This window comes from Polypterus senegalus, chromosome 10, assembly GCF_016835505.1.
Source record: "Polypterus senegalus isolate Bchr_013 chromosome 10, ASM1683550v1, whole genome shotgun sequence".
Taxonomy (NCBI): Eukaryota; Metazoa; Chordata; class Cladistia; order Polypteriformes; family Polypteridae; genus Polypterus; species Polypterus senegalus.
Genome location: NC_053163.1, coordinates 29,734,431 through 29,748,703, shown reverse-complemented (window position 1 = coordinate 29,748,703; position 14,273 = coordinate 29,734,431). Strand labels below are relative to the sequence as shown.

Genomic DNA, 14,273 nt, shown 5'->3' with positions numbered 1-14,273 from the left:
TATTAGGCAGCTAGTTTTCCTCAGGCAAAATGGGCCAAAAAAGAGATTTAACTGACTCTGAAAAGTCAAAAATTGTAAAAAGTCTTTCAGAGGGATGCAGCACTTTTGGAATTGCTAAGATATTGGTGTGTGATCACAGAACCATCAAACATTTTGTTGCAAATAGTCAACAGGGTTGCAAGAAACGTGTTGAGAACAAAAGATGCAAATTAGCTGCCAAAGATTTGAGAAGAATCAAACGTGAAGCTACCAGGAACCCATTATCCTCCAGTACTTTCATATTCCAGAGCTGCAACCTACCTGGAGTGCCCAGAAGTACAAGGTGTTCAGTGCTCAAAGACATGGCCAAGGTAAGGAGGGCTGAAACCCAACCACCACTGAACAAGAAACATAAGTTGAAACGTCAAAACTGGGCCAAGAAATATCTGAAGACAGATTTTTTCAAAGGTTTTATGGACCGATGAGATGAGAGTGACTCTTGATGGACCAGATGGATGGACCTGTGGATCAGTAAGTAATTGGCACAGAGCTCCACTCCAACGTGGAGGTGGGGTACTGGTATGAGCTGGTATTTTTAAAGATGAGCTAGTTGGACCTTTTTGCATTGAAGATGAACTCAAAATCAACTCCCAAACCTACTGCCAGTTTTTCGAAGACACTTTCTTCAAACAGTGATACAGGAAAAAGACCATGATTTTTATGCAGGCCAATGCTCCATCACTTGCATCAAACTTCTCCACTGTGTGGCCAGCCAGTAAAGGCCTTAAAGATGAAGGAATAATGACATGGCCCCCCTTCCTCATCTGACCTAAACCCTATCGAGAACTTGTGGGCACTTCTTAAACGCTAGATTTACGGGGGAGAAAAACAATACACCTCTCTGAAGAGTGTCTGGGAGGCTGTAGTCACTGCTCCACAAAAAGCTGATCGTCAACAGATCAAGAAACTGACAGACTCCATGAATGGAAAGGCTTATGACTGTTATTGGAAAGAAGGGTGGCTATATTGGTCATTGATTGATTGATTTATTTTTTTTGAAATGTCAGAGATGTTTATTTGTAAATTTTGAGGTGTTTGTTTATTATTCTCACTATAACAGATGAAAATAAACAAGTGAGATGGGAAAATTTTCATTTTTACTTTAGTTGCATAATAAATCTGCACACTAATAGTTGCCTAATAATTGTGCACATATGTATTCCCCTGATGATGTTCACACTCACATTTCCGTTGTGAAACATTCAGGTTTCAGGTTTATTAACATTTTGGATTGACTGATAGCACTGTGTTTGTTCCATATTAAAATTAATCCTCAAAAATACAACTTGCCTAATAATTCTGCACTCCCTGTATGAAGAATATATATTGCGAAAAAATAAAGTAGCAATAAAATCACTTTTTATACCCACTTTATTTTGCATATGAGTCAATTTTAACATATTTTGTACTTTTAGTACTGTACATTATCATAATCATTTTGATATGTAACCTCATATTAGGAGTGTCCAATATGTATCGTCTAAGATAATATCTTAATTGTTGTTTTAATGATGAGCAAGCTGAAATTATCAAGCATGTCACTCACTTTGCAAAAAAATAAAAATAAAAAAAACACTCAGAAATATGCCTTAAGAGTCCACACATTCAATGTCTCATTGTAACCTAACTGCATAGACTACTGCGTGTGAAAAAAAAAACGAGGGCATTGGCGTGCACAGTCAGCGAACCACAAGTTAAGCTAGCATAGCTGCCTAAAAATTAGAGAGTAAACAGCACCAGGGGATAAAACAGCCTCATAATCTACATTGTTAGGTTTAATTGCAAGATGCAGACCATCATCACTCATGCAGAGTGTAGTGGTTTGGCTTTGAAAAGACTGATGATGCTCAAAAGACATCAGTCTGCAAACTGTGTTGGAAATCGGTTACCATTACAGACAACTAACTTGTTTCACCATCTACAAACTATCCACCACACAGAATATGAAGAATACATAAAAGATTAATCCTTATATCACAAAAGATATGGTGCCAGTTCAAGTGTTTGAAAGGGGTGGTTTCCAACAACGTTTGAATACTTTAGACCCAAGATGCACACTGCCTGGCCGAAAATATTTTAATCAAACAGCTCTGTTTAAATTGTATGATTCTTGTTGCCAAACTCTGATGCATAAACTGTAGAAGGTTTCACATTTTTCCACAACAATGTATTTGTGATCAAGCCAAACATCCGAGCTATACCTCTCCTTGATTGTGCATTTCATTGATGAAACCATCATGGTCACTGCGAGAAGACCACAGACAGAAGGGCTAATGTTGTCAGTGCACTATGAATTAACTCCAAAAGGCTTCCTTGTTTTGGACATAGGCTTCATATTGCAATTGGTGAGTAATTTGGGCACCTCTATAAAATTCAATTTAAGTGAAATTGATCTGGTATAGAGCCCCCTAGGAATAAGGTACAAAAAAAATATATATATGTTTGGACAGATTATTAATCCATTTGAACGAATTATGTAATTAGTTAGAGAGGATTATTTTTATTTCTGTAAGAAACATATGCCTATATTTTATTTTGCAACATGTCTTGGTAGCTATTTCAAAGAAACACAGGAATTCAGGAAAGGAGAGTCTCTGCACACTGGCATTGAAAAAGAGATCAAGAGCTACTTAATAATATCTGAGGTGGACAGTGATGTAAATCCACTTGAGTGGTGGAAACCACAAGAAGTACATTTTCCTCAAATTGGGGAAACTTTAAAAAAAAAAAAAAAGTAACCTGCATCACCACCTCAAACAGCCCTTCTTAGAGGGCTTTGAACACCAGAGGAAATGTTGTAACGTGTAACTGTGCTGCTGTGAAGCCAGATGCTGTGGACAGACTGGTATTCCTGTCACACACCTTTATATTTCCTCAGTGGAATTTTATAATTGTTTTATTTTTTTCTGATTTCTTTCTGCGATATTGGACAGAACTTGAAGTTAGTAATTTTTTTTCATAAAATCTTTGCGCATTATATGACAGTATGTTATAACAAATGCTATAGTTTTTTTCCTGTGCAGTATTTGACAAAACTTTGGATTTTTACACTATACAGGTAGTACAGTATGTTAGATTTTTGTTTTTGCTTATATGCTGCACAATTGACTTAACAGCAGAGCGGTTCATGTTTATCCAGACTGTAATGTTCATGCCCTGTAGTCCAATTGTGATTAGTATTTTATTCCCTTTGCATTCATATATTGTATATGTTAAGGTTACGTGTCTGTTTAAAATGCTGTCATTATAACAGTTTTGTTGGTCTTAGTGCAATGTTTTATGTAAATCCTGTGGGGTGATTTGAAATCGTTTACACATACTTGCACTGTCTGATTTCAGTAATACTTTGACTGGTGATTTTAATGTTTTCGTGTTATTTTATTTCAGCTTCAAGTAACTAAATAAGACCTGCTTTCCTTAACTATTGTTTCCATTAATTTCATCAGTAAGCTGCAGTTAATATCCCGTTAACAAGACCAAGCTAGATCAATGACTTTTACAAGCATGTTTTTAAAGGATGCATATATTATCTAATTATAGTTATCGTCAAAGTCCCAGAAAATATTGAGATACAATTTTTTGCCAATATCGCGCACCCCTACCTCATATTTAATTAATAGTTTTTTCCCCACTGTTAATTTTAGTGACTCATTTTCTCCTGTAAGGTGCGTCAGGGGTCTGTTCTGAAACCTAATGTTTTTTTTTCTTTGTATATGTTACCACCATAAATATTATGCAGACAATTCTCAAAGTTACCTTTTTTGAAACCAGAAGATAAAGTTAACCCTTAACCCCAATAACACTTTTAATTGCGTAATTAGTTAACTGTGGGTTGGCATTCAATTTTCTTCATTTAAATGACTAATAAGCCCTAGATTATCCTTTTTGGCCCTCCCACCTCCATTAATAACATTGTCAGTAACGTGGATCTGCTTACCATGCATATTAAGTCTTGTGTTTGAAATACTGTATTGGTGTTATTTTTTATTCTGAGTTAAATTTGATAAACAGATAAATTTATTGGTTCAAAGTTGTTTATTCAGCTAAGAGCCATCACTAACACTCAACTCAGTCCTCAAAATGCTGAGTGCTCACTGGCACCAAAAAATGATGTTACGTTTCACTAGTGTTGGCTACTATTGATTTGACTCCCTATAAGACGTAGGGTGGATTTTATTGTTTAGTTTACAGTTTGTTTTTAAACCTTTAATGGGTCAGCGCCATTGTATGACCTCAAGTTTCAGTATTTAAAATCTTATTTAAAAAAATTATTTTACTTGCTTTATTTTTAGATTATGTTAAAGGATTAATTCTGAACCTTTGTTGTTTTAGTCTGTAACTATATTCTTCATTTTATACATGTGCATATTTTATCCTTCTTTTGTTTTGCCATCATCCTATATGGTTTGTTTATTATTATTTTTATGTATTATTTTCTGATGTCTTTAGTTGATCCAGCACATGGCTTTTATTGTTGTAAATCACTTTGCCAACTAAAATCTGTTATAATTGGACTTGACTTAATAATTGTATTTTTTTTTATTTATGCACCTTTTCATGACAGGTAGCATCCTGCCCGTGACAGTGTTTGACAGTAACAGCTTTCGAGTTCTGTTTCATTTTGCTCAAGATCCTCCTCCTGGCCGGCCAGATGTCTTGGTGGTGGTCATTTCTATGATTAGCACTGCCCCCCTTCCTATGCACAATATTGTCTTTCAGTCAGCCGTACCCAAGGTAATGCTGTTCTTTAAAGTATCTTAAATATAAGGATTTTGTTTTCTGGTGTCTGGTTTTACTTGTTTTTAACCATGCAGTTATTTGTGTCACTATGTTTTCTCATTAAGACAGATTCTTTTAATGATTGTATTAATTTTATTTCTTTCTTTAGACGATGAAGGTAAAGCTGCAACCTCCCTCGGGAACAGAACTTCCAGCATTTAATCCAATCATACCTCCTACAGCAATAACACAGGTCCTCCTTCTAGCAAATCCACATAAGGTATATACTGTATTTAATACATTTGAGTCTATAAGATGACATACTATACTTGCCTCTTAGTAATGATTTCCCATGGCAAAATAAAAAAGTTGTTCCGTTTTCAAACTTCGGGGCACAGGGGAGATGGAACCTATAGCTAAAAACCATCAGACTCATGCCAGGAAGAAACTTTAGAGCCAACACTACACCCACACTCCCTCCCACTCATATGGTGCCAGTTTAGAATCACCAGTTACCGTAACACAAATAGCTCTGGAATGTGGAAGGAAAAATGGATTTAATAGTGTCTGGAGAATCATCCATGTAGGCTTACAACCTCTACAGCCTGATTTAATTTAACAAATATTACTGGTAATCCAGACACTACAGTTTAAATCACAATTGTAAGAAAAGGTATGAAAGTACAATGACAGTTTGAAAAACATTTGGATTGTACATCCCTTATATGGTGAGAAAGTATGACGTAAACTTAGCAGGCTAATGTTAGGTTTCCAAATTTCTTTTTGTGTTTTAGCATGGAATTGATTTAAAGCTGTTTTCTAAGTTTGTAGCATTAACATTTTGTCTTAAATAAAGCAAGAAAATGACATCTGCCCATATTTAATGGCAGAGTCTTCTATTGTAAAAAGAGGTGTCCTGTAAATCTAACTGAAGAAAACATTGGAAAATGTTTTTGTTGTTTTTACAGTATGTTTATACAGTCCATTTGTTCTGATTCCCAACTTCTACATGCACATGTATACACATCTAACTGTATATAATTTAGATGTCCTTTATCAGAGCTTGAAATTGAGCATTACATATTCGTTTACCCTGCAATGATGAATCAGAGCACCGTTAGGTGAACAGACTAGAGGGTTGTTTGGTAAACATGTTTTTTATAGCTTTTAGACTTCTTTACAAAACGGTTTTGAAAAGTTCAAAGAAGAACCGTAAATGCACTATTTCGAAAACACCCACAAAATTCACCTGCTTACAAGTTGTGATTGATAGCTTCCTATTCTCCTTATCATACAATATATAGACTTAAGTTTTAGAAGAATGATAGGTCTGATGATGTTTGCTGCTGTCATACTATATAAGTTTATCTATACTAATAAAAGGCAAAGCCCTCACTGACTCACTCACTCACTCATCAATAATTCTCCAGCTTCACGTGTAAGTAGAAGGCTGAAATTTGGCAGGCTTATTCCTTACAGCTTACTTACAAAAGTTAAGCAGGTTTCATTTCGAAATTCTACACGTAACGGTCGATAACGGTCGACAACGTCCGCCATGTTGAACTTTCTTATTTATGGCCCCATCGACAACGTCCGCCATATTGAACTTTCCAACGTCACTAATTCTCCAACTTCCCGTGTAGGTAGAAGGCTGAAATTTGGCAGGCTCGTTCCTTACAGCTTACTTACAAAAGATAAGCAGGTTTCATTTCGAAATTCTATGTGTAGCGGTCATAATGATCAACAATGTCCGCCACGTTAAACTTTCTTATTGATGGCCCCATCTTCACGAAATTTGGTAGGCGGCTTCCCTGCGCTAACCAAAACCAATGTACATACTTATTTCGATGGTATGACGCCACTGTCGGCCGCCATATTGAACTTTCCAACGTCACTAATTCTCCAACTTCCCGTGTAGGTAGAAGGCTGAAATTTGGCAGGCTCATTCCTTACAGCTTACTTACAGAAGTTAAGCAGGTTTCATTTTGAAATTCTACGCGTAACAGTCATAACGGTCAACAACATCCGCCATGTTGAACTTTCTTATTCATGGCCCCATCTTCACGAAATTTGGTAGGCGGCTTCCCTGCGCTAACCAAAACCGATGTACGTACTTATTTCGGTGGTATGACGCTACTGTCAGCCGCCATATTGAACTTTTCAACGGTTTTTGTTACTTATGGGCCCATCTTCAAGAAATTTGGTACGCAGGTTCCCAACGCTAACTGAGTCCTACTTACGTGCATATATACGTCCATAGCCTGCAGCTCGGTCACCGTGTGAGGCGGCGTTGGGTCCCCCATCCCAACGCCTCCCATGTTGTTGGCTGCCTGCCTATATAAGGCTGTCCGTCGCTCCAGTCTCTACATTCCCTTCCTTGCTTCGCCATGGGATTCACATCTCCCTGCTGATAACTACAGTCCTTTTATTCAATCCACGGCTTCTCCACTGTTTTATTGTTCATTTATTACGATTATAGTTATTGTGTAGGTATTTTAGACTTACTTTACATTGTTCAGGTACCCATTTCCTTTATCATTCCAACTGTACCCCCATTAACATGTCTATTGAGGTGATCACCATCGATCAAAGAACTGACACTTACCGAGTGGTTTCCATGCCCGGAGATGGCACCTACCTTTTCCATTCTCTTTGTTACATATTGCATGGCCATATCAGGCTCACTTTTGATATCCGGAGGAACATTGTGTCTTATGTATTAAATGACTGGGACAGGTTCAAGGTGTGGACTGATGACGATACAAGAGATAATTATTCTACACAGGAGCACTAGAAGAGTGAAATGCTTAAGCCCTTCGCCTATGCATCTGCATGTGAGTTGATGGCTGCCGGTGAATTGTTCGGTTGTTGCTTTCAAGTGTACCGAAATGGCCAAATATTTTACACCTTTCGACATACGCCAATGCCTCTTAAACATCTAAGATTGACAGGTGACGATTTCAGTAATGGACACTTTGATGTTTATGAATGTCTAAACTCTCAAAAGCTGGATGTGATGTTATCGATGAAAACGGTTGTATACTTACAACGCTTGACAGATGCCGAATGTCTCTTCAACACAAGTCCTACAAATACTGTCGTAATTGAAACAAACCATGAAACTCAAACCGACAGCAGCAATCCAAGTTGTGAGATTTGAAACAAGATTACTGTTCACATGGCCAACTGTACGTTGCATGCTCAAGAGTAAGCTCAACTCACAGCTTGGTCATATTACAACCGGAGGGCCGAACTCACAATGTGGTATACAAAGAGACCCTTAACAAATAATTATTGGTATATTTTCCCTCAGTTTAAAAAGGTTTAATTTTCTTCTTAATCTTATATATATGTTTATATGTGTGTGTGTGTGTGTTTATTTATATATATATATATATATATATAGTGGAAAACATACCCCCAAACACAGACAGACTGACACCAGGATGTCCAAAGCACACTCCTTTATTTTATTTTTGAGCACCACAATGCCTTCTCTCACCAACTCTCTTCCTTTCTTCCTCTTTCTCCTTCTTTCTCTTCTTCTTTCTCTCTTTCTTTCTCTCTCTTTGACCTCCTTCCTCCTCCTCACAAGCTTCGTCTCCTTCCTTCCAACTCTGGCTCGTCTACTAGAAGGAGGCGGCCCCTTTTATCCTGACCCGGATGAGCCCCAGGTGCTCCCCTTGACGTCACTTCCTGGTGTGGCGGAAGTCTCAGGAAAGCACCTGGAAGCACTCCGGGTGGTCTTGGAATTATTTCCGGCAGCACTTCCAGGTGTGGCGGAAGTGCTGCCATCCAGGATTCCCTCACTGTCCGGGCGCCCCCTGGCGGTGGCCACGTCCTCTCACGAGTGTCCCAAATAGGCCCGGGCGGCTGCCCTCTCGTGGCCGAGGAGTAATATTGCCCACATCGGGGACTGTCCAGGCGTCCCGGCCGGGCAGTGTCCCCGCTCATCTGTGACAATATATATATTATTATTATTATTATAATATATCATCACGTCATGGTTTTTTCGTCCTCCTTCCCCATGGTATCGACATTTGCATTGGATGTGTTAATCTAGACCTCAAAAGTAGCATCAAGAAGCTGTTGATAAATACTTTTATGGTTAATTTAATTTTAGAGGAGACTTGTACTATTGTTACAAAAGAAAGTATTGTGCAAGGAATGAAACTCATTTTTATAATTAAATACCTGTATTTCTGACATGTTAAGGAAGAAAACTTTTTTCATTCTATTTTTTGCCTGTCCTCTTTAATCTTTAACATGTTTTCATTTTTTTTTCCTTTATGTTAGGAGAAAGTGCGATTAAGATACAAGCTGACATTCACAATGGGTGATGAAACATATGATGAGATGGGTGATGTGGACCAATTTCCTACCCCTGAATCCTGGGGTTGCCTTTAAAAGAGAATGATTTTCCTGTGCCAGCACCACAATTTGTTGCAGCAGTCAACTGGCTCTTCAGTTATCACTAAAATTTGCCATAAGTGACGTGGTAGCAACACTCTCAACTGATGTGTATCCAAGTTTAAGGGGGGAAAAAAACGAGAAAAAGACTTCCCACCTCTGAAACAAACTTTATATCTTTGTTTTTATTTCTTCTTTTATTTTTGTCTTCAGTTTGTGGTAAGTCACACACAACCTCCTTTGAATGACTACTAAAATTCAAGATTTTTTAATTTACTATGCTGAATTGTTGCCAGCTATGTAGGAAATGTCCCATGGGATTTCCAGTATTTATTAGGGTAAAGTGTTGCTTCTTAAGGCACTGTGGCTTTGATTTGTTATGAAGCAAACCATTCCACCTCAGAAGGATGTAGCCCACTTCACGTATTAAGTCCTTGAATTTTACTGTGATGCTAAATACTGTCCATGACAAAACTGCACTGCGGAGCTCTGCTAGTTTGTTGCATATGTCTTTATGTATTGTCATATGTAGGTTCAAACACATTGCAGACAGAATCTTCAAGACACTAAAGGATCGACTACTGGGTAAACTTGGACAGACTGAATGAACAGCAGGTTTTCAGTCTATTTCTGAGCTATTGTAGAGTAGTGCAGAAAAGGAGAAATGATTGCACTGATTCACCATAACAGCAACTTTGCGTTCTTAGGCCGAGAAAGTCAGCATCTGAACAGCCCAAAAAACTTTGTAGCTCTTTACTGCCTTACATTGGATTGCTTAGTTCTTTATTACGTCTTCTCATTTTGTGCAGCCAGCTTGACTTCTCTATCCTGGCCATTTTCATTTACCTCCTTAAATTGCTGGCAGCAATAAAAACAGTCCAAGTACGTGTGCAGTGTTGAATTGGAAGGGGCGCCGAAGTACGTTTTTGGGTTAGCATGGGAATCTGCGTTGTTCACTTATCATGAGTTTTTTTTTTTTTTTATATTACTTCAAAGATAGGGCATCAAAATATTCAAAGTACTGCTTTGATACTTGACAAGGCGTGCCATTCCATATGCAGCAAGGTGGGCCTGTAACCTTAAGTTACATCCCAAAATGAAATGCATAAACTTCCAAATGTCTTGCTGAATTGTGACTTTTTTTTCTCTTTCTATTGAACTAAGAGCTCTTAACATTCTGGATGTGCAGTATTTAACGTTAATCACAACTTAGCAATAGACAGCTCAGCTCAGCACTGTGGAAGTGAGATTTGGGTCTGCTGCGCAAATCTGAAGGTGTCTTCCAAAGATCGCAAAGACAAATCACAAGAGGATTCACTGATGGTTTATGCAGTTGGGTAAAAGATATTAAATAGCACAAATCTTTTTTATTTTGCTTTTAAAAGCAAGAACCAATGCTAATGTATATCACCATTCAAACAATCCTTTACTAACTGACTTGTTTCCTTGTGTGTTTCTTTTTGTGCTGGAAAGACAACACTAAAGCTTTTTGGCTCATTATGTGAAGGAGGGGAGCATTCAGTTGGCCAGCCCTGGCAGCCAAGGCGAGTGTCTTCTTTCTTACTGAACTTGTCACATTTGGTCGGGTGGGGGGGGTCCTAAATCATTAGGAGATATGGCAGTTCAAGGTGAACTAAACTTACAGATAGGAACATCACAAACAAAATGCAGGGTTTGAAACAAAAGCCACCAACCTCGGTTGCTTCCACTTAGCCTAACATGGAAGAAATTGCCTGTATGCCTGTGTTTTAGAAGTCTAGTAATTGAAACAGAACCATCTTATACTTAAATGCCGAATGTGCCTGTTGTATTTTTGTTTCATTTTGGAATATTTATTTAAAGGGAGAGTTTAGACTCTTCCTTTTAATGTTATATACAACATTAAAATAGACAATAATGTGTGTATGTGAGTGCACGATTGTTTGATGCAGAAGAACTCTGCTAGCAAATGGTGTCAGCCCTGCTCAGCTTATTAGCCTTAAATGGACACACTTGTCTCCTTCCCATCACTCGCATTTCATACACGGAAGGCTGACCGTCACTTAACGGACCACACAGCCTTGCTTTGTTGCCACCACCTTTTACTCTCATGACATTTGTGTTCAAATTGACAAACCCTTCATTCATCACGTGCTTGTGGGCCGTTGTGCACCATCTTTAGGAACCACAACCGTACTACGTTACTGCAGGAATGTTTGAATTGTTTGACTTCTTTAAACAAACAAAAAAAAAAAAAGAGTAACTTACTGTTTTCTGATAAAAAGGCTTTGTAAATATTTTGTTTCACAATTATGTAAATTTACACTCTAATAATGTAGTGCAAATATGTATTTATGGGAAATAAAGTTATTCTTTTTTTGGGCTTAATTTGCTGTTTCATTCTAATTTACAATAGCCGGGTAATGTGGTTTGATGTACATTTTGGTGTAGTAACAGTGCTGTGCGCTTCAGGCTTTTATATTTTATACACAACTTTGCTAGGTCATGTTTGTTGTCTTTTATTTTGAGAAAATTGAAATTCTTTCCATTTTTCCAAGATTTGCAATTTTAAAAAAAGGAAAACAAATGGCACAAATCTGCTTAGAGCAGGGCTTTTAAACTTTTTACCTGTCGTGGCCCATTCTCGCCCTCTTTAGCGTCTGCGAGACCCCATTCCTTGTGAACTGCCTGATCATCCAACGCAGGGAGAATTGAGGTTGATCCATGGCGCTCTCAGGGGTTGGTGTCCCCTTTGGACAATTGTGGGGGGAATTTGGTCGAGAATGTTCAGCGGAGAGATGTTGTTTGCTTAGTCAATCCTCAGCCATGTATTTCACAAACTATCCACCAACAGCAACCTGTGACCGATTTGGCATTGAGACCCAGAGTTTAAGAAAGTGTGGCTTAGAGCAAGCGGTCTTCAGAAACTTAATGTGCAAGGAGGAGATGAGTGATAGAGGCCACCAGGGGACCTGCGATAACTCTAAAGCGGTTGTGAGTGTTCACGGCCGAAGTTGAAGAGACTCTGTATATACCAGCTGTTTACGGAGAGCTTCAGCAGCCACAGCGTCCTGGGAGAATAGCAAAGAGAAAGCCACTGCTCAAAGCAATCACAACACATGACATCTCAGCCCGAGTTTTCCAGAATGCACATAGGAGACTCTAGATAAAGTGGAAGATGATTCCATAGTCGGATGAGACTGAAATTGAGTAGTTTTGGCTGTTGGAGATTATCAAAAACACACCATCCATCCGCACGGTGAAGCTTGGTGGCAGCAGCATCATGGTGTGGAGATACTTCTCTGTAGCAGGCCTGGGAACGTTTAAGAAGGTTGAGGGGTAAATGAATACTGCTATACAGTGGAACCTCAGTTTGCGAGTAACATGGTTTACGAGTGTTTTGCAAGACGAGCTAAACTTTTTAATAAATTTTGGCTTGATAAACGAGCGTGGTCTTGCAATACGAGTAGTATGGATACGCTTTGTCTGCTGCGTGTCATGTGATCACAACTGATCTGATGGTGGTTCTCTCTCTCTCTCGTGGGCAATCGTCTCCTATTCTCCATCTAAGTTGGCGTGCCTCACTCATATAGTCAACATCCGTACGAGCGTATACTGTTTACTACTGTGTGTGTGTGTGCTGTGATGTGCGAGTCCCCGTCTTGCACCCCAAAATATGAAGCCAAGTCTCAGTACTTTAACAACACCAGCTTTATTCAGCTTGAAACATCAAAAGCGCGGTCATTTATTGTAGCGGGATCTGCCACTCTCCTATACACAGACGCAGCAGTCAGGCGAGGTCGTTGCCAAGTAGTACTCTGCCCTGCGCATTTATAATGTTCCTTGTATCACCCATCGACGGCAGGTGCTTATATAATGCCCACGATCTTTTCGGATTCACTTTTACAGCAAACTGCTAAAGCGCAGGGAGACGGCGATTGCTTTGGGATGCTCTTCCACGTGTCGTCCCATTGGGTGGAATCCCACAAGAGTTTAGAAACTCACACCAGCCATGATTCTTTTCAAAGGTAAAGCGCAGGTTAATTTGTTTTATGTATTTTTACTTTATATTTTGTATTAATCATTTTTATATGAATAGTTTTGGGTTGTGGAATGAATCATCGGAGTTTCCATTATTTCTTATGAGGATATTCCCTTTGATATACGAATGCTTTGGACTGCGAGCACGTTTCCGGAACGAATTATGCTTTCTAACCGAGGTTCCACTGTATAAGTTTATAGGGCCATTAATGTCACACGTACAGAGAACACTTGCATCAACTAATCAACGGGCAGCATGTCACCACCACTCTCCAGCACCTTCATTAGTGAGTAGAACAACCCAAACTAATGGATACGTCATCAGATTTGGTCTCCCTACAATTTAATGTTTCAGTTAACACAAATTTTTATTATTCTTGTTTTTCATAATTATATATATATCACCTTTTTTCATCGTTTTCAGTTTGCTCAACAAATGTGTAATACCAGAGTTTACCTAGGATGAGTATATTATCTTTTTAAGAGAATGGAGGTGTTTGGCCTTGCAATGATGTGTAGAGACGGGCGTGCTTTAGTATCGATTCCCGTGTCAGTCTTGATCGTGAAACGTCACTAATGTGGAGGTTTGATTGACGTTTTTTCCTCTGAGTTTGATGCAACAAAAAAATGTTTTTATTAAGTTTCGAATCATTGTAGTGAATTACGCGCGTTCCAGTTCAGAAGAGGGGTAAGGAGGTGTGGCTCGCGAGTGGCTGGTGAGCACGGACTATTCCCATTGGCTAGAATAATGAAGTTCCGGTCTTGCTTGGCAGCTTCATTCTTCTAGTGTATTTTAAAGTTAAGTGCATACAACTCTCATTTGCAGTGACATAGCCTCCTTTATACTACAGCCAATAAGATCAGCCGCCGGCTTGCTCCTATGCCCTGGGTTCAGCGTAGCCCTTCTTTTCCAGCATATATGGGGGAAGGAGGGGGACAGGACTTAATTCGCACCTGTCTGGAACGGTCTGAATGCGGTCAGATATGAGCGCTTCTGTGTTGCCTTCATGGTGGTCACAGTGAGCGGCCGATCATGATTTTGTCAGATTAGAGTTGTGTTTAGTAGCTGTGCGCATTCGGAAGAG

General features: G+C 38.9%; 1 protein-coding gene across 2 annotated transcripts in view; it reads left to right on the top strand.

Moving 5' to 3' along the window:
* The window catches only part of gga1 (golgi-associated, gamma adaptin ear containing, ARF binding protein 1), a 48,345-nt gene extending 36,816 nt beyond the window's left edge, over positions 1-11,529 (top strand). For both annotated transcript variants that reach the window (XM_039765598.1, XM_039765597.1), the window contains exons 15-17: positions 4,604-4,773; positions 4,928-5,038; positions 9,055-11,529. In XM_039765598.1, coding sequence (XP_039621532.1) covers positions 4,604-4,773; positions 4,928-5,038; positions 9,055-9,165 — 392 coding nt within the window. In that variant the 3' untranslated portion in view covers positions 9,166-11,529. The remainder of the gene's footprint in view (positions 1-4,603; positions 4,774-4,927; positions 5,039-9,054) is intronic.
* Positions 11,530-14,273: the final 2,744 nt, after the last annotated feature.